General features: G+C 40.2%; 1 protein-coding gene across 3 annotated transcripts in view; it reads left to right on the forward strand.

The window, feature by feature from the left end:
• The first annotated feature begins 4,465 nt into the window (after window positions 1-4,465).
• LOC120553510 (monocarboxylate transporter 2-like) overlaps window positions 4,466-27,425 on the forward strand; it is a 33,301-nt gene continuing 10,341 nt past the window's right edge. Inside the window, exons 1-2 of one of the 3 annotated variants that reach the window (XM_039792015.1) lie at window positions 4,466-4,668; window positions 15,917-16,162. In XM_039792015.1, the coding sequence (XP_039647949.1) occupies window positions 15,946-16,162 (217 nt within the window). In that variant the 5' untranslated portion in view covers window positions 4,466-4,668; window positions 15,917-15,945. The other 2 variants (XM_039792017.1, XM_039792016.1) reach the window with 2 other exon arrangements.

Here is a 27,425-nt window from a genome sequence, read left to right on the forward strand (position 1 = left end):
ACTCCCTATTAAGCCCCATTGTACCAACCTGGAATTTTCCCGAGAGTGGAAGTTCTCCCCTTATTAGACATTCTCTGGTTGGGGCGTCTCGGTTCTAAACCATCTCTGACTTAAATGCCCATATGGGATACTGAAACTAATCACTCTTTTTGTCCCTTTTGCCCTGCTTCAAATTCTCCCCTGAACAGTAAAAGCAGTCTGCCGCCCTCTGAGCCACAGCAGAGGGCGGACAATAGGCCTCGCTCCATGCAGTGCGTCTCAACACTTGACACAGAGAGAAAGGGAGAGCTCTTGTTCTAAACTGGATTGTGGATCTGTGCTAAAGTGCAACCAAGCTGCTGCTATATTGTTTGGATATTCAACGCTAGAGAAATTGAGATGAAAGAGCTTTAAATAGCAACACAATAGATGGTCCATCAAAAGAGACATTGTCAAATTGTTTAGCAGTTTTATTATTAACACACATGTTCATGAAACAAAAGCAATGTTTGGATTCTTTTCTTTTTCATCTCATGGATCATGTTCGCCCTAAATCCCATCGGTGTAAACTATACGCTGTCATGAGACAAAAAACATATTTCCCCTTGGCCTCCCCAGAGAGCCGCACCTCTACCTCAACAGTGCAAGCTTGTCTGAAGTTTCTGTTTAGGTTTTGGGAGTGCCATACTTCCATAATCTGAGCCCCGATGTCTGTGTTTTCATTTATGATCTGAAAACGTATTGTTCACAGTTTCCAACTGTGAGGATCATGTGAATTCTCACAGACTGCAGCGCAAGGTTTTGTTGAGATGAAAATGCCAACTGAGTGCTATGTAGCCCTTGTGGATTTCTTTGGTACAGAAGAGCTTGTATAGGTATTGAAAGTAGTCATTGCGTTGACTTTCGGTTCCCCAAGGGAGACAAACGGTGGTCTCCAGTCCAGTTGCTCCGCGGACTTTCACAGACTTTAATTAGAAACGTCAAAAACGTTATCCGGGACAAAATACCCTACCTCGAAATGTAATTGAAAAAGCAGTGTTGTTGAGACAGGGCTGGCTTAATGGGTCGAATGACAATAAACAGCCTTTCGACAGATATAAAAGAAAATGTTAGGCCAAATCATTTGTGTCCAACCTGCAGGTGCTTTGGTGTGAAGAACTGCTAAATCTTTTATGTTTCGATGAAAGTGTGTTTTATAGATGATTGATTCTTCTCAGGAAAAGAGGAAAGTGAAAAAAATCTCTGAAACAACATTTAGACCAGCATGAGAGACACTCTTGACTAAAACCAGCCAAAAGGAATTTTGTGTAAAGAGCAAAGAACGTTTTAGAGCGCCATGTGGTACAATTCAATGCATTTCATCGGGGGGAAAAAAATCACAAAACAACACTGAGCAATAGAAAATTGAGAAATGAAAATATTTGAAGCTCTATAATCAGAGATGAACTCCTGTTATTGGGATATCTAATTAAGACCCCATCAGTGGATCACTGGAAGGAACACAGCCTTCAGGACGGAGCAGATTCAACATGACATCATGACTTTGCGTAAACATACACGCGACTTTCTATCTGTACGCATTTTGAGCTATCCGCGTGTATGTCTACGCCGTATACAGCGGAGGGATTGGGTTTAGGAAAAGAAGAACGGGACGTTTGGATTTAGGAAAACAATAACGGGACGCAGGACAACAACGGCACGGTTGGGTTTAGTAAAAGAAGAACGGGACGGTTGGGTTTAGGAAACGTGACACGCGGGACCTGATCCCCGGTCTCCTGGGTGAAAGTCCTGTGTTGTTTGACCATCCACCACCCCAACCAACCTCCCTATGCAGATTTTCAGGCTTTCATACTACTCGCTACCGTAGTCGCTCTTAATGCTACGTCGTCTTCTTATTGAGAATCGTGCTGTGATCACGAAACATACTTCCCATTGAAATACATTCATTTAAAAAACGTGCAAAATTTCGCTGGAAAAAACCCGAACAGAAGTTCTTTTCTCAGGAGAACTCGGCATAAATTGACACGCAGTCGCAAGGTAATGTAAGTCAATGGAGGCCAAACAGCTTGATAAACACGCTAAAAAACGATTATGCATCTTGATAACACGCCAAAATGGCATACATACGCCACTTATTGAGATCAGTCTGGCAGATTACAGATACAATTCTGCTGCAGCAAGTGACAACATTGTCAGTCCTAGCATGTTTGGCAAGATTTTGAATTATCAAATCAAACGATTTCTTTTCAAAACTACACCTTTGACTGGACCAGGATATATTTATTGTGTCATTTGGCCACATGCCATGATTCCCTGTACATACTGTGTGTTCATACTCCAGGTAGGCTACATCAAAATGTAATAGCAAATTCTCCTGACAGGAAGTAAGAAGAGAGAGCATCTCCCCAAAGTTATATTCAGCAACTTTGCTACTGACGCATTTTAGGATTGAAAATTTAATGATCAACTTCTAGGGCAAGCTAACAGCCAGCATCGTCTGAGCTCAGAAAACTGCACAAGGTTTTATGGGTAAAAGGGAGATACATGCAGTAAACAGAATGAAAGGGTGTTTACATTGATGGTCAAATTATGGTGGTTACTTCTGTTTCTCTGCATCTATTTCTCTTTATTTTTGTCATTCTTAAATATAAATATAAACTTATTTTGTATGAAACTTAAACAGTAATACTTAAATGTATCGGTGATTTTGTATGTCTACATTTTACATTTGGTACGTATGTCCTTTGGGTGTGGTTTTTCATATTTACCACATCCTCACATGTATTTATATTTTTTCAATGTGATTTCAGTTTATGTGTGTGAAACATACATAATTCAGCATTTTTTTTTAACTGGCAGAAAACACCACAGAGGTAGAATAAGGACAAGTACATGCCAAAGTTACAGGAAGGAGACTCAATAATCATCATTTCTTTGGGTCTATAAACTACTGAACCTAAACAAACCAACCTGAAACAATGTAAAAGGCAAAAGCTTATAGGCTTCCTGCTGTATGTCAGTTATTGTTCTTGGCTTACACATACAGTAGACTAACGCATAAGATGGAAAATGACTCACAGGGAAATGAAAAAATGACTCAGCAACTAAGTGATTATCATGCAATTCCTCCTGAAAAATTAACTAACATTGTGATCATTAACATGAGTGAGTCTCTCTTAAAACCATCAAATCAATGTTGGATTGCTTTTGCATCCCTCCTATTGCACTCCCATAACCACAGTTTTACTTTGAACTCGTCCCTTTATAATTCCTTTGCCGTTTATCAGATGTTTTCCATGTTGGCAGTGGTGACTTCATCTAACTCCTGTTGTATTTTTTGTTGTATTCAGTTGTTTTAAAATGTCTTCTTCACATTTGGCAAGTCACTCTCACCATATGCACAGGCTTCCCTGTGTGACCCTTTCACATTAATCCAACGGATTGAGCTCAAATGACCCAGATTGAGTTTTCCACTGGTGATGCCAGCAGCTTTATGCACGCAAAGAATATTTAGGTGAAAGACTACATCTGATGATTGCAGAGTAAAAGTCAATGTACAGAAAATCAATCCGCAACCTCTGACCGACATTGCAACTGATTTCAATGCTCAAAGTTCAACTGCATATTTGACTTTTGGACTCCTTTGAGCAATTTGATCAATTTATACTTCAACTTCCCTAGCGCTCATGCTTAAATTGACACTTCAACTTCATTCAATAACATTTAATTAGAAATGCAACTTTCAGCTCTACCAATTCAACTGTCACTTCAGCATTTTTCATTTTTGTAGTTATTATTATAATTATTATAGCCTAGTAGTATTCTGAATAATACAATTACATAAAAAAGATCATAGGCTACTTATGACTCTTAATACTCTTAGTTTCTGCTTCTTAAAATCACATTTTGTGTTTTAGTTGAAACAATGAGTCGATCGATCGATAAGTTGATTGAAATTTATATTTTGACCGACACTTCATATCATTTAAAAACTTTTTTTATCTTCAACTGACATTTCAACCGCTTTTATCGTTCACTCTTTAAATGACAATTCAACCTACTTTCAGTTAGCCTGGATGCCAGCCGAACTTAGCCCCGCCCACAAAATTCGAGGTCTGAGTATGACCACGTCAGGCTAACTTTCAGTAGTATTTCAACTGAATCCGCTTCTTCTTCTTACTGTTGTTCGTATAAGTATTCAAAATAAAAAATTAGATACAAAAGTAATTAATAGGAGATTGATTTTTTTTCCCCCAGCTTCTCAATTGTAAGTATTTGCTGCTTTTCTTTGTCTTATGTGATTGTAAATTAAATATCTTTGGGTTCTTTCAGAGTTTTCTCCATTTTCTGACATTTTATATCGGCCAAAATTGGAGAATGAAAGTAATAGCTGCCCGCATCACTTTCATCGTGCCCCATCAGCACCTATCAGCTTACTGCCAATCAGTGGCTGCATGGGACACAGGCAGCAGAGCGCAGAGAAAATACTACAGTACCCGCCCGACCGGGAGGAGAGGAGGGATAACGAACAGCGCCGCCCTCTGCAGCTTCACGTCAGGCAGCGGCTCACTCAGGAAATTTAAACACAGAGCCGTCCATAACACAGGCAGCAGGCACACGCATCTTTCTGCTCCAAGGTCACCGAGCCAGGCAGCCTCCACGGGTCACATACACCTGCATTCCCCAAAGGTAAAGCAACATTTAATGCCTGTTTATCGCTGACAGCGCTGAAAGACGAGCCTCTGCTGCGGTGATCAGGAGGATTAACCGGGCGTTCTGCGTTTTCTGGATGCCTGGTATGCAGGGATGATGAGCATGTGCTGCGATGAATGAGAAATATATACGGTATCAAGACAAAGGCGTTTAGGCTGTATGAGTCTATGTTTGAATACATTTTGTGAGGCGTTCAGGGTCCTTTGGAGAGATGTGTATATCCCTCCCCGTGCTGCCATGCGGTCAATTGCTTGAGGTAGTGTAATGATTTGAATAAAATCTTAATGTTTTGGGTTGTTGTTGTTTTTTAAAGCTAACGTTACTTTGACTGTGAGCGCCCGGTTTAGCACATTAGGCCCCGGGCATTTAGACTGGCTTCAACCGGTCCCTATCCTTACATCAGCAGCATCATATGATTCTGCAGTGCTGAGGAATCCCTCTTCCTTTGCATCTCCTTGGCTAACCCCTGTTCCTGAAGGGAGTCCAACTTTGACAGGTTTTCTGAGTGACCGATGACAGTGAGTCTATTATTATCCCAGGATGTGGTGAGGAGTTGTTCTCTGAGTAGGTTTGGCACAAAATGAGGACGTTTCACTCCAGGTCAGCTGGTAAGCTGGAAAAAATAACTTGTCACACATGGTTTCCCCTGGGAAGTGTATCACTGCTCTCTATGTATTAGGACTAAACGCCAAGAAGGGCCTGTAGTCAGATATTGATATAGCTAGCTAGAAGCAGAATGCTGTGGAAGAGCGTCACAATCATTTTAAAGCGAGTTAATGTCTTTTTTTACTGAACAGCAGCCACTGTGGCCACAAGTCAGAATTACAAGATGTAGTAAGTGTCAGCTAAATGCTCAAAGTGTAGGAAAGAAGTCATAAATTGACTCAGTAATGTCAGCTAAACCGTATTATATATCTAAATTAGCCTCCATTACCTAATGGTCAAGGCTATATCAACAAAAGCCCTGTACATTGAAATGAGTCTGGATGTTTTATTTTTCTCTCTGAAAAAGTCCACAGTTTGGCTTTAAAAGTAGCCTTAACACTTTTAAAAACAATTTAGATAAATTTGATACCACCTTCATCACATGTCTGTACACAAATATGAAGCTGCAGTCGGCTAGCTTAGCTTAGCTAAAAGACTGGAAACTGGGAGAAAGAGCTAGCATGTCTCAGTCCAAAGCTAAAACAAAATCCACCTCCCAGCACCTAACCTCATTAGTTAAATGTCCTATCTACGTTGTTTAATGTGTACACAAACTGAACTGGAAAAACTTTATGGTTTTATGGGGGGTATGTTACATTACCCGACTATTTCTTGGCCAGGTGCAGTCACTTCATCTGTATGATGATTATCAAAACTTCAAATTGCTACAGGTTTCTATCTTGCAAAAAAAGCAATTTCCCATCTGTTTACAGATAATGTTGGCAATAAATAAATCAAACAAGCTGAACAGTACAACAATCTATGTAATTATAAACTGCAATTAATTATATTTATCAGTAAAATCAGGAGATAGTGAAGTATTTTGAACTGGAGTAGGCTTAGGCTGTTCCAATTTATCATCTTCTCCTTCTTTGGTGGTAGGTAACCAGAGTTTTACATACATTACTGCCACCTAACCATGGATGTATTTTCTTGCACCAAATGCATAACTGCAATGCATTGTGGGTGGTGTACACCTCTGGAGCGAGCTTTGCTGTTGATTCGCTCCCTCAGCCTTCCGAGGGTCGATCTTACTCAGTTTGCTGCAGTTTTTCAGACAAATAGAAAAACGGTTAGGACGGAGGCGGGGATTCGAGAGGGGAAGTCAACGAGGATATGTTGAATGACCAAGATAACACAGCTGCGGTTTGTATCAGCCTTCTATCAAAGTTACAGTTTGAAACACATTGATGGATGGTGGTGTCACTGATTCTTTATTTTATGTTGCTTGCTGGCTGAAAGGTGGGATGGTTTGCATTTTTTTTTCCTTCTTTGTTTCAGCCTTATTTTTTCTTGTTATTTAATGTTGTCCTGCATGTGTCTCTAGGTAAACTGGGGCCCGTTTCAGGAAGGAGGTTTAACAAACTCTGAGTCTAACCCTGAACTCTGAGTTGATTTACCCTGAGATGGGAAACTCTGAGTTTTCGGTTCCAGAACAGCTGATTTGAGTTGGTTCAATCAACTCAGAGTAGGTTCACTCAGAGTAAAGCGCATGCACCACCACTATAAAAAGGCAGCATGAATGGAGCCATGATGGTACAATTCACCATGGTAACAACCACAAACAAACGGGTCGACGGAAATACTAATACATACAGTGAGTTTGAACATATATTTCGTTAAAAAAGCAACAGTGGCTGCTGCAAAAGAGAGAGAATTTCCATGGGAGAAGATTGCTGCTAGAGTAAATGCGTAAGTTCCAATATAGTATATTAATATATTTAATCATAAGTATAATATTACTGGGGAAATGGTATTGAACCTTTAATCTATTTCACTGCAGGCGAAAAAGTCCTAGGCCTACTAATCCCATCCAATCCCATTCTTATATATATATATATATATATATATATATATATATAAGACACTGACAGTTTACTGACAGTGTTGTGCTCATACGGATATGAATACCTCTCTCCGGGTGTTTTATAGGTTTGGATCAGGTTTCAAGATCAGGGCCTCTTTCCATGTCCTCTGTGGGAAGTTTATTGTGGACACAAACATGCTGCGTGCATAAAAGACCGCCTGTTACGGTGCAAGGCATTGTACTCCACATTCAGAACATAAGTTACTATTAAAACACCAACACCAAAAGAGTCGTTCATGAGTCGGTTCACTAGCGCCAGGTGACCAACACAAACCGTGTTACTTAAAAGGGCCCCCCTGTTTTTTTGGATTTCCCTCCAAATCTGACTCCATGTCTAACAAGGATAATGGATAAAACAAAATAAGTAATAACTGAGACTGATAGTTGACAGACTTTCACTTAAATTTTTTTTTTTAAATAATTACATTGATTCCTTAAAATAAACACTTATTAATTATTGTTACAAACCGGGTAGAATTGGCCGGGGGCGATGGGTGAGATTTCCCCCTTTCTGGTCTACATATCCCTGCCTGTGCTGAATTATTTTAACCCAGGTGGGGACAAAATGTATTTATTATGATAAGTGATCAATGCTACTTCACCAATAGACCATATATTATATACCTAAAACGGAAGTATTTTAAACTAAGTAAAGCAATGTAACGTGAAGACATAAAATCCGAGCCGCAGTTGCTGGTTGTATTTAGCCGCTACAGAGCTCCGGGACGACGGCTACCAGCGGCAATTGTTTAGCCACCAATAGGTGACTGCGAGCCGCGTACAGGCACACCGCCAGATGACGGTCCTTTCAGGGGCCATGGTAGTGGACTTTAGCCATGCGGCGATGACAGTTAAGTTTAGGCACCAAAACGATTAGTTAGGCTAAGTTTAGGAAAAAGATCGTGGTTAAAACACTCTCTGGGAACGAACGAGCGGCTCCTCTGTGAAAGTATTTTGTTTTTGCAGCGAAGTGACCTCTGCGCTTGAAAGCGCTGTATTTTATGTTGACACCACGTTGTGCTATTTCCTTCTGAGATTATGTTCCATTGAATATCGAAGTTCATAAATAAGTGTTTTGGTATGGCTGGCCTAGTGGCACTATCCATGGTATTGAAAAGGGGATTTAATTCTTGAATGTTTTATTCACATATCACACCCTGGTTATAAAGGCGCTGCACATAAAAGCATCTGTAAATTAGGGCTGTCCTTGAATAAAGAAATTCTTCGTTGACTAACTTGTACAATTTTGTCGACTAATCGATTAGTTGATTTAATCGAAAGATCTGTAAAACCAAGTTTCTCCACAAAGACTTATGCAAAAGCGCCAATCTGGTTTTACCACAGATGTGCTCATAAGTTTCTGTGAAATGAGTCATTCAGCATTAAAAAAAATCATTAAAACTGACTAATGACAAAAGAAAACTTAGTCAGCTATAAGACCAAAATGACCGATTAGTCAAGAGGGGGCAGCCGTACTGTAAATCTTTCACCGTAAAGGAAGGAAGGATGGAAGGAAGCCAAGGAAGTGAGAACTGGAAGTTTGTCCTGTAGTTAATTCACTCATATCCCTGTATCTATCACGCAAAAAGAGTAATACAAAAATAAAAACTATAATATATAGATATAATTAGACGTCTTGGTTTTTATGGCAAAACTGCGTGTCAAATCCCAGTTTAAAAGCAGTGAGAAGTGGCTACTGACAGTTTTTTTTTTGTTTTTTTTGTTATTGTGGCGCATATACTGACTTTATAACATGGCTGCAGCTGGATGTGTGCTATGAGACTAGATATCGTCTTAGATTTTGGATATTTTAATATCGTGATATGACATAAGTGTTGTCTTTTCCTGGTTTTAAAGGCTGCATTACAGTGAAGTGATGTACTTTTCTGAACTTACCAGACTGTTCTAGCTGTTCTATTATTTGCCTTTTCCAACCCCCACTTAGACATAATGTCCACATTACTGATGATTATTTATCAAAAATCTAAATGTGAAGATATTTTGTTAAAGCACCAATTGTCAACCCTAGAATATCGCCACAATATCGATATCGAGGTATTTGGTAAAAAATACAGCGATATCTGATTTTCTCCCTATCGCCCAGCCATAATGCTAGATGTTGATTTGATTTCCTGTATGAGCAAATATCCATGCTAAAACAAAGATGTAAAAAAGATCAGTGCCCTCTGATCTTAATGACGTGTTTTTAGAGGTGTGGATCGTAGCGGGAGCTTGTGATTGGATGCTGAATGTGGATGTTGGCCAACCACAGGAAAAAAATTCAATGGATGTACATACTTCCCAGCATGCCATTTGTGAATGGGCCCTTTTTTTACAAAGGGCATGTCTTGATGTCAATCTGCCAAGGAGCGCTGCATAAATGTGCTTTTTCTGTCAGTAAATCCCAGATTGGGAGAATTGTTCTGTTTTGGCAGAGGCTCGCCATCCGGTTTTAGTGGTCAGAAGCGTGTGTTGACGGAAATTTATCAAACCAGTTGAACCTTTTTTTTTAAATCAAGGTTTCATCTCCAGGAATTGGCTTCAATGAGCTTCAAAGTGTAGAGGTTGACAATTCAGTAGAAAGGGTATTTTAGTCTTTGTATATTTAACTTGAAGGCCCCCTGCCTGGTGGCCTTTCTTGATCAGGAAGCAGCTTTCAGAAGGAGCCATTGTTTCTGTGGTATTTCTCCTGCTTTGTTAGTGCTCAAGATCAAGTGTGTTTATGGGGTTACTGTTAGTGATTAGATGCTGATAAGTGGAATGAAATGTGTGCTTCAGTCAACATTCAAAGCGTTAATGGGTTAATTAAGAACTATTTCTTCAACAAAGTGAGCAGTGTTACTCAGAGGTTACCTTGGAGCTAATCTTGCGTTGCCATAACTTAAAGTCACATGAAGTCACATGAGTCGGGGGCGGTGGGCTGTAGGTGAGGGGTCATGCTGCCGCCCGCTTACTGTAGAGGTCAGGTTTCCTTTTGTAGCTTCTGACAGGGATTACAGCACCTGTTTATCTGGAAGGCATTTAACTGGAACTTGAATACTTCTGCTATTTAAGAGAGGCAGAGCCTGTAATTTCAAAGGTGTGTGTGTGTGTGTGTGTGTGTGTGTGTGTGTGTGTGTGTGTGTGTGTGTGTGTGTGTGTGTGTGTGTGTGTGTGTGTGTGTGTGTGTGTGTGTGTGTGTGTGTGTGTGTGTGTGTGTGTGTGTGTGTGTGTGTGTGTGTGTGTGTGTGTGTGTGTGTGTGTGTGTGTGTGTGTGTGTGTGTGTGTGTGTGTAATCTTAAAACACATATGTTGAATAGGAATGTCTTATTGCCCCCTTACTCTGATTTAGTCATGTTCTCACCCCAGCACCTGTCAATCAGCTTACCCTCTTTTGTCCTTCATTACAGTTCAAGTCCTACAGAGCTTCACAAAAGCCCACAAGAACCCTTTTATTAAGTAATCAGTGGCCAACCTTTGACTACCAGTGAAAGTAGTCCACTTAGCAACTAAGAAGTCAAAAGAAAGCCGTAATTCTTCTTCCTCTGAATGATACCTCTTGCAGTTCTTTTCTTCCTGCTTTAACTGCCATTAAAGGGTGGCTCCAGAAAGTCTGACTGTATTGAATTATGTGTAAAAGTATTTCTATCAAAATACAGTGAATCTGCAGTATTCCCTCAGCTTTATGAAGTATTTTAGCATCTTCCAGCATATTGCTTTGATTTTGGAGCCCACAACTTTCCTGTTTTGGTTGACTCTCGCAGCTCTCATTGTTTTTAGATGCAGACATCTGTTTTCAGCAAAAAAAAGTTCAATTAAACCCAAATCTATACTTCTACTGACCAAACAATAGAAAAGGTAGCGACGACCTGGTGTAGTCCCCGTAGTGTAGCATTTAGCAGCTGTGCAGTGTTGGCATGCATGGGTGTTTTTTAGACATTTTAAAGGTTGCTAGTCCCGCAGCTCCCCCCAGGCTTCCCTGTTTGGCCAAATTGGGATTTGTGGCCTCAGAAACGGCAGCGATGGTGACAAACATTAAACCTAAATCCAAGTTTCAGAAACCTATCGATATGATATGATAGCAACATCTATATACTTAACTAAAACTCACCTGCAGGGCTCGACAGTTTGACTGTTTCACTCGCATTTGCGACTAAAAATAGATGTGCGCGAACTGTAAAATGTATTTAGGAGCACATGTCCTCCTAAATACATTTTACGTTAGGGTTTTTTCATACTTGCCGTTTTTTTGCAGATGTGGCCGCCAGTACCTCCCCTAAACTTCGCTACATTTAGTTTTACATGGTTGTTTTTCTGTCTTTACTGGAGCGCGTACAGCGCGTCTCAGAGCAGCCGCTCTCGGCTTGTCATTAAACTGCAATTAATCTCCGGTTCACATGCATGCCAAAGTGGTCTGTTACATCTATACTGTATATTCTGTGTACTCATCAGTAGAATATTTACTCAAAAATGGAAAACATTACACTTCATAACATTTTGTATTTGTAACATGTGTTATAATATGTATATTGTAAAAACATTCACTGTGCACCAACAGTAATGGCAGTTACCTTATGTAAGTCACTCTATTAGCTGACTGGAGGGAATCTGGATGGTCTGGATTTAGTGGGACATTTGTTGTGCAATGACAGTAAATGAACTATGTACAGTTTAAAATATAAATTATAACATAATTATTAAATAAATACAGTTTGAAGCAGAAATAATCAAAAACCTAGTATAGGCTACTTGATTTATTCAAATAAATAAAATTCCTTTGCTAAATATCTCCTCGTATTCCATTTTATAAAAGAAAAACATTATTTGATACATTTTCATTGCACCCCTAAAATTCTTTATGCGCTCCTACATTTTCTACTTAAGAGCACATGTGCTCAGGCGCCCGGATAGCTCAGTTGGTAGCAGCAGGCCCGGGTTCGACTCCGACCCGCAGCCCTTTGCTGCATGTCATTCCCCCCTCTCTCTCCCCTTTCATGTCTTCTGCTGTCCTATCAAAATAAAGGCTGAAAAAAAAAAAAGAGCACATGTGCTCCTTGGGAAAAAAGTTAGTGTTGAGCCCTGACCTGAAATACAACACTGGGGTCTCAGCCTGGCCCTTGTTGTGAATTAAACCTGAGATCCTGCGTTTGTCCATGCTACGAATAATAACTTTATTTTAAAAACAGAGTGAGTACAAAGTGCTTTGACAGACAAAGCAAGGCAAAAGCAGGATATCCAGAGGTCAATATAACAGAGAGCTAAACAGTGGGGCCAACAATAGCCGTCGATCACCTGATCCCCTTTTCTTTTTTTTTCTTTAAAGGTCCAACTCCAGGCGGTGGAAATCATCCCTTAACTGTGCGTAGGCAAGTTTGCTGTCCGCACATACAGCCATAATAGTTTATCAGTCCAAGTAATACTAATAAAAACATCACTATCGTAAAAATGGAAAACTTAAAACGGCAAGATAAAAGTAATCCAATGATCGTCAAAGCGGGTTTTACTTGCCTGTGTGGAGTCCATGTCGGGGCCTGTAGGCGATATGCTCGATCGTCAAAACGATGTCCGTAAAAAGAGTCAACAGTAACGTAACGACTCTGTCCCCTCTCACACAAAGAGTCTTTGGATCGGAATAAAATGTGTTTTAGCCTAATGTTACTACCGTGAGTCCGTTCAGCTTTACAGATATCGCACAAAGCTAATAAACAATTCCAGATACAGATGTAATTACGACTTTATGACTTTTCCTAAAAAGCTGAAGGAGCGAAAACTTTGCCGGGATTTCAGGGACTGACAAAGTTTAATTATTACCGGACACCTCAACTAACAAGTGCTGCTGGTTGCAGATTCGGAACCTAATCTGCCTGAAATTCTCATTCAAGTGATACTGAACTCTTTCCAGTGGGTGTGGACAGAAGTGTGGCTCCCAACAAACCAAAAAGCTGATGATGGGTATTTTCAGGCCCCTCTGTGTCACGGCAGTGCCATTTGACTTGGTCCTCACCTGTGTTTTAATACAGCGTTCAGAACACGCTGGCTGTGATCGCAGCCTGTCAGCTGCTCTTTTGCTCGGTGGTGTCAGATGAAGGACACCGATCTGGGCTTCTAAAGTAAAGAGGAAGTGTTGACATTGTAGTGACTGAACGGGTGACTTTGCTTTGTCTGACTTGTTATGTACTTATATGGTTGATGATAAACCAAATTTGTCAAGCTTGTGTGAAAGTCTGCCTTGTACCCTCTCCTTAGCCGCCGCTCTTTTCTGGTCAATCTGTTTGGAGCTTCATATTCGAACCCATCAATTTAAGCTGCTTACGAGTTCTGAGGTTTATGCCTGCATTGTCGTCACGTTCGTTCAATCAAAACCAGTATCTACACTGAGTGCTGCTGCGCACAGCCTGTAATCTGATTAGCGTGGATTAGGCCCACTGTATGGAGAGGCATAATCTCTAACTTTGATTAAAGGGGCAATACAACGGATATACACAGAGGATTATATTTCCATTCAATAGTTCGGTTTTAGCACAGTTTAGAGATGTTTTGTTAGTCTTCAGTCATCCACCCTGTTAAAGCCAGGTATAATTACCAATGCCAACGTTTTAAATGCTGCAGTATGTATACTGTGTAGGCAACCACCATTACCAAATAAAAGACCCATGCAAATGTTTTGTTTGCAAATGAATGCATGTTCCAGTTATTGTATATTTTAAACCCATGAACAAGTTTATAATTATTTTGGTGGCACTCTCCAGCCTCCATACAGCCAGCAGCTAGTCCTTGTTTTCCGTATTTCTACCACCTGTATAAAACTCTTGTGACATATTTATGTTTTTTTTTTTTTTTTTTATGTTTGTTGGCAATGCGTGCGTGTGCACAACAGTAAGTCATCCCACTAATGGCTTCCTGTTGGCACTTGAGTAGATCTCAGTATGTGTGAGGACCAACAACATTGCAACCTGATCTGGTGGGAGCGGCACAAAGTAAATTTATTGATGTTGTTAGCTGACGGGTCATTTACAGACACTCTAAAAACTAAACATCTAAAGTGTCTATTTCCCATGTAAGGCTTTGATGTTCTGAAATGAAGCTTGCTGCTGTAAAATGTAGACTTCCAACATTTCCCAGAAACGGAAGCACCAAAGCTTAGGTTTGCATTGTAATAATACTTGTATACATAATAAGGGGTTTTGTTTGAATTATTAGTGGGACAGTGTTTTACACCCTTGGTTTCATCTTGTTTTCATCATGGTTTTTTCTGTTTTCTGTCCCTTGTCTAGTTTCTTCTTTTTTTTTCATGCAAAAACACCAAACATTTGCTGCTGGTTAGGGAGCTCAAATTAGAAAAAGATGCATTTAAAATGTTAGCTGCATTAGCATGGATAAGGAATTCTGATCCATATTGTTGCAAATGGAAAATAAACTACTTAAATGGGGTACTCCAGTGATTTAGTATAGTATACTTCCATAAAGTTGGAGGACGTCAAAGTTAAAGCAGCACAGGCAGATTTCCTGACTTTTAGACCCTAGTATGGGTCAAGATTCAAAAAAGAAGAGGTCCTAATGACATCAGGCTGCAACCTTGATCACACGATCAGGGTTTTTTTTTCTTTTTTTTCTTTTTCAGACTTCCAGCTTCCTCCAGAGACACATAACACAATATTGTAGGATAACCATGACAAGTACACTGAACTTGATGTGTAACATCAGTGCAGCGCCCCTTTAACTTGTCTCTGTTCTGCTACAGGTAGCTATTACAATCCCTGGTGGCAATTATCAGCCGTGAACGCGTCCGGCTCTGTTAATCTCAAATAATTGCTCACTTGTGTTGCTGCAATGCAAACATGAGGGAACCTGTTGATTCTTCCATTGGCTGTTCATTTATGTGAAACCAAACTGGCTGCCGTCATCGCAGTATGCACCATAAGCTAATTTCACAGCTGTAAGTTATTCCTGGCTGATTAGAAAGGTGAAGCTAATGAGGTTAGAAAGAGCTAAAACATAACGTGTGTGTGTGACACTGTGTGTGTGTGTGTGTGTGTGTGTGTGTGACACTGTGTGTGTGTGTGACACTGTGTGTGTCAATGTCTCCACGTCATTTAGCTTGTAGAAATTTAAAAAAAGTGAAGTGTGTCTTTGGACAATTGCTGCTCTTGGTTTTCCACATATAATTAGGGCGTGTTTGCTTTGTACACATTAACACCTGATTTTAAACGGTTCTATCATTATCAGGTGAATACTGGACAGGGCCGATCTGGTCTCTCAGGTAGAGTGAGTGCATGCCCTCTGAAAAGGATAATTGATACTGTGAGTGCGTGCGAGTGTGTGTTTTCACGTCTTCTCCAGGATACGAACTTGTGGTATGTCCTTGTCTGTCCCGTGTCATATTACTGCTGGCAGTTATTCAAGTACAGAGGAAAAAGCTTTTCACCTCCTTTATAATCCCACAGCGGTCTGTAGACTCTCAATATGGCCTGCAGGTAGTTATCTGCTTTATATGTGTATTGTCAATAATGATCTGTGACGTTTTCTTTTAAACCATGGGACCGTATTTTTTGAAAAAAAATATGTACGGTAGTGTAGAGACCCACCAAAGACAATAGACAAAACAGAACGAAAATGGACACAGAATGGTGGTAAGTTTTAATTTCCTCTCTCCCTTCCTTTCTGTCATTGCAGTGAATAGTCAGTGTTGAGGTGGGCCAGTGATGCCGCCCCCAGCCACAAGTCCCTCCGCCGTGCCCCCACCAGACGGCGGTTGGGGGTGGGCTGTGGTGTTGGCATCTTTCATCTCCATAGGCTTCTCGTATGCTTTTCCCAAAGCCATCACGGTCTTCTTCAAAGACATCCAGATCATCTTCGATGCCTCCTACAGTCAGATCGCGTGGATCTCCTCCATCATGCTGGCGGTCATGTATGCTGCAGGTGAGTCATTGGGTGGTTTTACCTTTTATCTAATTATAAAGTCACACGGACATTTTAATTGGCCTTATTTTTCTGTGTAATGAAATACACTATAATCATACAGCAGGTATTTGTAGAAACGGTGTCCAATTGCTTGACATTTCTTATAACCACAATAGTTGACGCCTCTCTGGACCACCATGGCACCTTAAATATGTACGATAGTGAATGGGGGGGGGGGGAGACAAATAATTATTTTAACCCCGTTTGAATTGAGCCATGAATTTACTACTACGCTACTGACCAGAGAACATCATGTAGTATAGACTCTTAAAGTGATGGTTCGGAGTAATTCACCCTAGGGTCCTTTGCACCATGACCTCGAGCCAAACACCCCCCCCAGAAGCTTTTTTCACCTGGGTCTTACATTGGAAGAGTTAGCTAGAGTAGTGTTATCAGCTGAATAGCTTAGCGCAGGGGCTAACGGACCCACGTTTGTATCTCGTAAATTACCCCACTAATAATGCCCGAAATGATACCGAACGTCTACAAGTAGTACAAATAGGTTATGCTCTCATAAAACGATGGATTGGAAAGTTTGTAAGTACACCAGAAGTTTATGAAAAATAACACTTGCCTGCTGGCTTCTGCTCTCTGCTGTTGTTGTTGTTGCTGCTGTGAGACGAGTGCTTAGGGCCGTCTACAAATTACAACACCGAAAAGAGATGCAACAAACATATTTATTACTTTAACTTTTTTTTTTAAGTAAGTGCTGTAGTATAACTAGCAGGAGACAAGTAATAATTGAGGTAAGTTTGGAGACATTACCTTATTTAATCATTGAATTAATAAATATTTTTGTTGTAACTCTTTTCGGTGTAGTAATTTGTAGACGGCCCTAAGCACTCGTCTAACTGCAGGTAGCAGCAGCAGCAACAGAGAGCTGAAGAGAGCAGGCAAGTGTTCATAAAGTTGTGTACTTGTACTTACAAACTTTCCAATCCATCGTTTTATGAGAGCATAACCTATTTGTACTACTTGTAGACGTTTGGTATCATTTTGGGCATTATTAGTGGGGTAACTTACAAGATACAAACGTGGGTCCATTAGCCTCTGCGCTAAGCTATTCAGCTGATAACGCTACTCTAGCTAACTCTCCCAATGTTCGACCCAGGTGAAAAAAGCTTCTGGGGGGGTGTTTGGCTCGAGGTCATGGTGCAAAGGACCCTAGGGTGAATTACTCCGAACCATCACTTTAACAGTTTACACAAGATGTTTTTTTTCCCTTTTTAACAACAAGCTCACTTAGCGTTTAGCTTTCAAGAACTAGCAATTGAAATTGGCTGTCCCTTACGAACATTCAGCAGCACCCATTGAGCCAGCTAGGCTTGTGGAACCTAGTTAGCCCTAATGTTAGCACAGAGTCCAACTCAGTGTTACTTTTTAAAGCATTTTTGGCCTTTATTTGAGAGAGAAGGGGGATGTCCTGTACAAAGGAGGGGGTTAAGATAGCTGTTAGCAACGGGTAGTCCTGTAGCCTCAGCAGTTATTAGGATCGTGGTGTTGCGTACTACGTATGAAGTCACGGAGTGATGTACGGAGCTGTACAGAGTGCTCAAGTAACAGATGGGCAACATTGGTCCCAAACTGGTTAACTACCTGTGTGTCTATTGGAATTTAATTAATATAAGTTCCCTTCCACACAGATAATGCAGCAATCAAATGACCTGAAGAACACTAATGTAATGTGTTATTGAAAAAAAAAAATAATACATTTTAATTTCTTATTTTTGTTAATCTCAGTTTTGTTCAAATAACAAAGTACACCAGTCAAAACACCAAGGATATGAAGTGATTTATTTGCAAAGATGACAATGCCAAGAGACTTTATTTCAGTTCTATTATTTTGGTGTTGTTTATCGCAGTAGGAATCCAGGTCCTCTATTTTAACTTTGATCCTTCAAAATCACAATCTGTTAACCTGCTTTTAATCTCTTTTAAGATTTCGTTTTGTCACACATTTTGTCGTTTAGGATTATTTGTGTTGCAAGGAGGTGGTGCATGGTTTCCTGAGCAGACGCTCCATTCAAAACAGCAGAAAGTATAAACAGAAAAGATGGACACACATTGGATTCATCTCGTAGTCATTTACTCAACAGTGTTTGGTCTTGTGGAGCTCTTGGTGGACTCATATACTTTGTGTTTTGTTGTTTTTCTGCCTCAAGATAAAGTAGGACTTGACGGGATATAGATGGAAGTAGGTTGTGTCATCAGATCGTGACCTGGATTTGAAACCACAGCATCACAGGATGCAGGCACAGCTTTACATGCTCAGCTTTCGGACATCTAGAAATACCACCATGTTTTGCCGAACAAAAGCAACAAATGAGAATTAACTTGAGTATCTGTTACAGGTTGTTATGACCGGCCACAACAAAATAGGGAGCTGCACTGCATAGTTAATATTAGCTTACTGCCATTTACTAAATGAAAGTGCAAAAATAAAGATAATGAGGTGTGAAAGTTAGGTTCGGTGATGTATGGATGCAATGAAAAATGTGTGTATAATAGTATAAAAATGTATAATCTACATATTGATTTAGGGAAATGATTCAAAAGGAGCCCGTGGAACCAGGATAAGAGAAGGTTGTAGGAAAAAAGTGGGAAATTGGCATTTATTATAAAAGCATGCAGCATAGAAAATATCAGTACTTTGTATAAATTCAAAAGGGATTTTAAATGTTTTTTGCAAAATACAATGCTACAGATGGTCTTGCATTGTTCCTTGAATGAGGAACCTTTTGAAGGCTCAGAATGTGTTTTCTGCAGGTCATTTTCACCATATTGCTCTGATCACCTGCCGTATTTCCCACTTTGGATTCAGACCCGCAGCCTTCTGCTTGGCAGTGCCACGGCTGCCATCTGCCCTCGCTGTAATCCTCCTGTCACTCGATGGACTGCTGTTGTCACCATCTGTCCCGGTCAACAGCAGGCCTGGAAAGCTCATTTCCACCAAGAGCACTAAACAAATTTAAGTAAATGCTTTCTGAATATCAAGATTTTAATATGAAGATTCATATTTTATAAAATAATAAATACTTTTAAGTATGTTTTGTATTGTGGACATTGTCAAAAATAACAAATTACTGCAGAATGGGCTGGTAAATAAGGTTAAAGCAGTTTCTGACATGCTGACAAGTCACTCTCAAATCTCATTAAATCAAACTAATAAATCTCCCCGGCCAATATTAGCTTGTTTAAGATAGGTTATCAGCATACCGATAAGTAATAAGAAATGCCATTAAATGGGTATGGTATGTTTGAGGTCATTTAACGACATTGGGCCAGAACCACTTGCATGAACAGGGTTTTTCTTATGTGACACAAGTCATTTAAAGCTTTAGTGTGTATGCTTTTTCATATTTTCTGTCACATCTGCAATATTATAATGTCGGATTTTCATGTTAAACGTAGCCAAAACTTTAATGATGAGGTAAACATGTTTTAGAGAAACTAAAACGTTCAGATTTCCAACTGTTCTGAACTGTCCTGTTTTAACAGTTATTTCTACTCTCTGCTAAATGTTACGCAACTCATCTTCTCCAGGTATGCAGGACTGGAGTGTTGTTTTTTTTTACTACGCTACTGCAGTGATGTTAACGTTGTTGCATGTAACTACATGCTAACAGCAGTAAAATGTCATTTTGGCTGCCAGTGTTGTTAAATTCTCCCCCATTCAGGGTCACATTACTCCTAAACATTCCCGGTTATGTAGTATATGTGATTATTGACTGTAGAAATTGCTGCTATATTCTATTATTGTCCAATGCTAACTATAGTAGCTACATGCTAACGGCAGGAAAAGTTGTCATCTTGGCTGCCAACTTGTTAAATTCTCCCCAATTTCGGGTCGCATTCCTGCTGAAACATGTCTGATTGGGTAGTGTTTGGTTCAGAAGCCTTTATCTTTGATGTTTGACAGCAGAAAGTGCGGCTTTGTCGGGTGCTTAAAGACAGGCACTCCTACAGAGCATCTCATACAGAGGGTGAATACAGGTGCAGCAGCCATGGGCAGTATGAGAGAAAAAAAAAATACATTTTTAACATTACAAACACAAAATACAACCCTGAAAATGCTATATAATGAACATCCGTTACATTCAAGCCATTGCCAAATGAGTTGATACAAAGCTAATTAAGACTATCTGCTCCACCCAACTTCTCTCTGTATTTCTCAGCATGATTATGTTCAGAAACTAGTGTCGTCTGGCGACTTTCGCATGCAGAAAATCGAATGAAGATAATAACCTCTTCTGAAAAGTCACAACAACACTTGAAGTTTGTGTCGGCCAGGTCACAGCTTTGTACCGATCGGCAACTGCTGCTTTAGTTTCACAATGACTGTATGTCGTTATCATGGTCACGCCGTCAATATGTGCCGTTACTAAGCGAGCAGCTCGTGTTACTGATTCATTCATATTGATTGCACTCATCAGCTATTCATTAAACATCTGCTCTCTTGTCCTGCCGTTGGTGCTGATGAAGCAATCACTGTTTGAATGTTTAGCACCTCTCTAATTTGCTGTGTGTGTGTTGTGTGTTGTGTGTTGTGTGTGTGTGTGAGAGATAATGAGCAGCAGCCCAGGAATATTAATCCAGTCACTCCAAATTGCAGAAAGGACATTTTACTTTTCACTACTGTCAAGTGCAAACCTTGGGTCTACAACCTGCCAACCTTTTACAAACTCAAAGCTTTACAGACCATTTCATAAACCAAAGATGTGAAATCCACAAAGGAGTGTGTAATCCTTTTGATTTTAATATTGACATGAAAATAATCAAAAATGGAGATGCAATGTTTTCACTCAACACACAGCAAGTTTAATACAAAATGTTTGCAAACTTTTAAAACATTTACATAAGCCACAATACTGTTTTTGCCAGTCAACAATAACTTGATTAGTTGCTTTCTGTCAGTCGATCAGGCAATCAACTTCCAGAATGAGCGATCAATTTGTCCAATATTTTAGTAATGAGCAAATACCTGCACAACTACTCACATTCCCATCAAGCTCAGCTGTACTTTGTGCTAGTTAACAATTGTTAGCATGCCAACAAGCTAAACTAAGATGATAAACCTGCTAAACAACAGCTTGTCATCATTGCCATTGCAATTACATTAGCATACTGACGTTAGCATTTAGTTCAAAGCACGTCTGTGCTTAAAGTAGTCACAGAGCGGCTAGCATGGCCTGTTTTATTACATCTTTAGTTTGCCTACTTTGGGATATTTACAGTAGAGTCTTCTTTGTTGATTGTTTAGTGTAGAGTAAATTATTAGTTAATCAAAAATATGGAGAAATTATCAGTAATGAACATAATCATTAGTCATAGCTCTACACACTTGTACAGTTGGTTCAGTTTCTGGTCCAAGATTCAGAATTCAGAGTTTCAAGAGCCATCACAATTGCTCAATTATGTAGCTTTAGCTTTTGTGTGACACACCAGCTTCTACAGGACTATAGGAAGCCATGCAATATAGTCTTACAGTAACAGTGTGTCCCCCCCCCCCCACAGTCTCTGAACTGTTGCTTTAGCTTTTACTGTAATAACTTTATAAAGTGTTGCTGCTTATGTCAATGCATTTTTGTTGGGTAATGAAATGTTACCTGCAAACCTGAGCATGTCACTGATAAGAAATGTTGGCAGGATAACAACCTCACCCTCTGAGGATTCATTTGCCTGAGCGACAATGCAAATCAGTTGGCAAATATTACAAAAAGCTGACATCATTTTTTTTTTTTTTTTTTTTTTTTAAAGGCATAAGGAGATGATCCATAGTAAGTGTATTACTTTATTTATTACAATGTACAATTGCTATTGTGAAGAGTGGAAAGCAACTGCCCTTTGTTCTGAACTAGGTATAAGCTTGTAAATTCAATGGAAGCGGGTGTGGTTCAAAGCTGTACGTGGCCGCACTAATTTAAGGTTACTATCTGTCCTGTGTGAGAAAAAAAACAGGGTTGGGCATGTTTCATCTCTCCAGTGCAATCTTTCGTAGCATTACATCAGACAGTTGTGAAGCATCCATCCTTCATTCCCTCAGTCAGCACAGCGAGCGTCGCTCTGCGATGACGTGTTTTAGCTGTGTGTCCGTGTTGGATCAGTGTCGCTAATCCAGGAAAAGAGAGTGAGAGACTTGACCTTGTGCGAGGCAGCGTGGAAACAGTGCACACCCATGTTACATTCACTGTCAGCCATAAACACAGGTAGATGCCAGTGTGACAAATAAAGAGCAAACAAGTGCTTATTGCGTGGTTTGTCATGAGGTAAAATTCAACGGAAACTTTTGTTTCAGGGAAGCATTGAAGTAATTGCTTTTATATTTTCATATAAGAAAAGAATATATTTTACATGTCCATATTGTTTATAGAGAGTACAAGGTGTCATTAATTTGTTTTTATTTCTACCTTGATCAAGACCAAGTGGGTGATTAAGCCATTATGCTTGAATAAATAAAGGATTTTAACATAAATTTCCTCTATGCTCTGCCTAAGGGTCCCTGAAGAATGTTTTCTTAAAGGTGAAAAGTTTTTTCCACATCAAGAGGACCTTGAAGTTCCCTGGATTTACTGCATATGTAACTGATTGAGCACTTAGCCTCTGCAGTCTTTTACTGTAGATTAGATGATCCATAGAGCATGCTGTGAATAGTTTTTATAGGGACCATTTCTTTTTTATTTATTATAAAATATTATTATTATTTTTGACAGACAGTACAACCTATGTCACCATCACAACTAACAAGACATCTATATCATCCACTGTCCCGTTTTACGAATACAGAAAGAAGAAAAGGGGGAAAAAAAACAACATCATGCCTTATATTCAGACAGACAAACCCTCTATTGCCATCAGGAAGGAGCCCCAGACTTGATTAAAGATATCCTCTCTCCCCATTACTCTGTAAGTGACTCGCTCATACGTAGCCATTCTTGTCATTTGTTCAGTCCATTCCCTAAAACGGCACAGAGTAGATGATTTCCAGTGCCTCAGAATTATTCTACATCCTGTTGTAGTAGCCAGACGTATCCATAGTCGTCGTCTTCCGGTCAGAATGTTATTGTCTGGCAGCAGACTCAGAATACACAGAGCTGGGGTCTTGGTGAGTTGTAATCCAAATGGATCATGCAAGAGGGTAACAACCCTATCCCACAAATGTGCATTTTTTTCACAAGAATACAACATGTGTACCAGAGAACCCACTTCCTTCTCACACCTCCAACATGTGTTACTGTCCTTAAGTTTCAGTTTGGCCATTTTACGGGGGGTCCAGTGGTATAGGGACTATTTCTTAAGAAGAAAGTCATTCAAATGTTGTCAGTTAATATAATAGAATATAGTTGTTAAAATATTTAAAGCTATGCTATAATCAATATTTTTATATTAACAAATGATGAAATGACTACATGTAATGTGTGTGTGTGTGTGTGTGTGTGTGTGTGTGTGTGTGTGTGTGTGTGTGTGTGTGTGTGTGTGTGTGTGTGTGTGTGTGTGTGTGTGTGTGTGTGTGTGTGTGTGTGTGTGTGTGTGTGTGTGTGTGTGTGTGTGTGTGGTGGTGTGTGTGTATACAGTGCCTTGCGAAAGTATTTCGGCCCCCTTGAACTTTTCGGCCTTGCCCTTACATTTCAGGCTTCAAACATAAAGATATAAAACTGTAATTTTTTGTGAAGAATCAACAACAAGTGGGACACAATCATGAAGTGGAAACGAAATTTATTGGATATTTCAAACTTTTTTAAGAAATAAAAACTGAAAAATTGGGGCGGCAAAATTATTCAGCCCCTTTACTTCTCAGTGCAGCAAACTTTCTCCAGAAGTTCAGTGAGGATCTCTGAATGATCCAATGTTGACCTAAATGACTAATGATGATAAATAGAATCCAGCTGTGTGTAATCAAGTCTCTCGTATAAATGCACCTGCTCTGTGATAGTCTCAGAGGGTCCGTGTAAAGCGCAGAGAGCATCATGAAGAACAAGGAACACACCAGGCAGGTCCGAGATACTGTTGTGGAGAAGTTTAAAGCCGGATTTGGAAACAAAAAGATTTCCCAAGCTTTAAACATCCCAAGGAGCACTGTGCAAGCGATAATATTGAAATGGAAGGAGTATCAGACCACTGCAAATCTACGAAGACCCGGCCATCCCTCTAAACTTTCAGCTCATACAATGAGAAGACTGATCAGAGATGCAGCCAAGAGGCCCATGATCACTCTGGATGAACTGCAGAGATCTACAGCTGAGGTGGGAGACTCTGTCCATAGGACAACAATCAGTCGTATACTGCACAAATCTGGCCTTTATGGAAGAGTGGCAAGAAGAAAGCCATTTCCTAAAGATATCCATAAAAAGTGTCGTTTAAAGTTTGCCAAAAGCCACCTGGGAGACACACCAAACATGTGGAAGAAGGTGCTGTGGTCAGATGAAAACAAAATCGAACTTTTGGCAACAATGCAAAACGTTATGTTTGGCGTAAAAGCAACGCAGCTCATCACCCTGAACACACCATCCCCACTGTCAAACATGGTGGTGGCAGCATCATGGTTTGGGCCTGCTTTTCTTCAGCAGGGACAGGGAAGATGGTTAAAATTGATGGGAAGATGGATGGAGCCAAATACAGGACCATTCTGGAAGAAAACCTGATGGAGTCTGCAAAAGACCTGAGACCGGGACGGAGATTTGTCTTCCAACAAGACAATGATCCAAAACATAAAGCAAAATCTACAATGGAATGGTTCACAAATAAACATATCCAGGTGTTAGACTGGCCAAGTCAAAGTCCAGACCTGAATCCAATCGAGAATCTGTGGAAAGAACTGAAAACTGCTGTTCACAAACGCTCTCCATCCAACCTCACTGAGCCCGAGCTGTTTTGCAAGGAGAAATGGGCAAAAATGTCAGTCTCGATGTGCAAAACTGATGGAGACATACCCTGCCGACTTACAGCTGTAATCTGCAGCAAAAGGTGGATGCCACAGTATTAACTCCTAGGACATGAACACTCCAGCACCAATATTTCAGTTTTTATTTATTTAAAAGGTTTGAAATATCCAACAACTTCGGTCCAACTCATGATTAGGTCCCAACCTGTTGATTGATCCTTCCACAAAAATTACAGTTTGACATCCTTAGTTTGATCCTGAAACTCATCCAACCATAAATCAATCACCAAGACAAGAATCCCATGATACAGAGACAGAGACAACAGACACAGACACAGACAGACAGACACAGAGACAAGACAGACAGACACAAGACAGACAGACACAGACACACAGACAGAGACAGAGACAGACAGAGAGACAGAGACAGAACACACACAGACACACACACAGACAGCAGGAACAGACACAGACACACACACACACACACACACACACACACACACACATACACAACATACACAGACAGACACAAGAACACACACGAAACACAGAGAGAGACAGAACACACACACACACAGGACACAGACATAGACAGACAGAGGAGAGATATGTGAGAGACAGACAGAGACAGGAGGAGACATGTGAGAGAATATATGCACAGACATGCATGTAGACAGAGACATACAGAGCATATATATAGAAAAATATACAGACATATAGACATGCATGAGTATATGGCATATATAAGAGGAGGTATAGAGCACAGGTATATGAGATATGGATATAGAGGAGCATAGAGCACATATATGAGTATATATATATACATGGTATATAGATGAGTATATAGAGAGGAGGAAAGGTATATGTATATGTAGGAGTAAAGAGAGTATGTATATATATGTATGTATATAGAGAGAGAGGAGAGGTATATATATAAAAGGAGAGAAAAGAGATAGAGAGAGTATAGTAGAGTGATAGAGGTATATATATATATATATATATATAGAAGTAGGGTATATAGACAGGAAATAGACACATACAAATATAGAGGACATAAGGAGAGGTGGAGGTAGACAGGAGAGGGTATGGGGAGAGAGGGGAGAGAGAGAGGAAGGAAAGACATGAATGGAAATGGAAGAAGGGAAAGGACAGGAAGGACATGAAGGAAAGTGTAAAGGAATAGGAGAAAATGGAAAGGAGATGGCATGGAAGAGGAAACGATGGCAGAGATAGATGGCACGAGTGAAAGGGAGAGACAGGGAATGGCATGGAACTGACCTTTGTCGATCTGAAATGAAGACAGATTCAGCAACTGCATGGCCCATTTCTCGCTTGAAATGTTTTGCCGTACATCGCCGGTGAAGTATTTTAGTACAATATGAGATCGTATTCTGAACGAGCCGCCATGACAGTCTGTTTTGAAATTTGGGACCAGCCAGACCCATGTGACTCAATCGTCCAATCAGCTGCCATGGGTTGCGTTTGTCACGCCCATCCCGCTCGTCATTTCCAGTAAGTGTTTTAACATAGGTGTATAAAGTGGGCACTACGGAGGTAAGAGGTTAGTGCATATTAACAGTGTAACGACGAACCGTCGCGGTTACACATACTACGCAAAATAAAATATATAAAAATTATTTATATATAATTTGCGGAACAAAAGTTATGCAAAGAAGATAGCGAGTGAATCAAAACCATAGTTTTCATATGGTTTTGATTCACTCTCGCTGCTCTCTTTAGCATAATTTTTGGCTGTTCGGCAATTGTCAGTACCCAGTACAACCACAGTCTGAGCTGCTGCCACTGAGCAGCTCCACTGGAAAGCGCCTTGCTCAAGCAGCCCTCAGTAGTGGTAACATTTCCCCATCTACAATAGATTTATCTTACCAGTCTGGGATATCAAACTGGCAACCTCCCTGTCACTGGCCCGCTTCTCTAACCTTTAGGCCACCATATTAACATCATGCAGCGTGATGCTGCTTACTGTTACACAGCTCTAAACTTGACCTCTAAAGCCGCCTACACATGATCCGCGGTAAAACCGTTCTGCGCTGGCCATTCTTTTGTTTTCCTATGAGGAGAGTGGTACCGCCCAGCTCAAAGTTCAAATTATTTCAACTATGACCTCGTTGCTGCTGACCTTTTCAAGGCACAACCAATTCCAGAACGTTCCTGCGCTGCGCTTTGCCTCTCTGCTCTGCGCCCTACCTCGTGCTTCTACCGCGGATCATGTGTAGGTGGCTTAAAACCTCATGTCAACCTGAAAATGTGGATAAACTTTTATTACAGAAATAAATGGGTTTAAGCTGGTTTACCCTCCACTATGTCCCTGTAAATATC

This window comes from Perca fluviatilis, chromosome 23 (genome assembly GCF_010015445.1).
Source record: "Perca fluviatilis chromosome 23, GENO_Pfluv_1.0, whole genome shotgun sequence".
Taxonomy (NCBI): domain Eukaryota; kingdom Metazoa; phylum Chordata; class Actinopteri; order Perciformes; family Percidae; genus Perca; species Perca fluviatilis.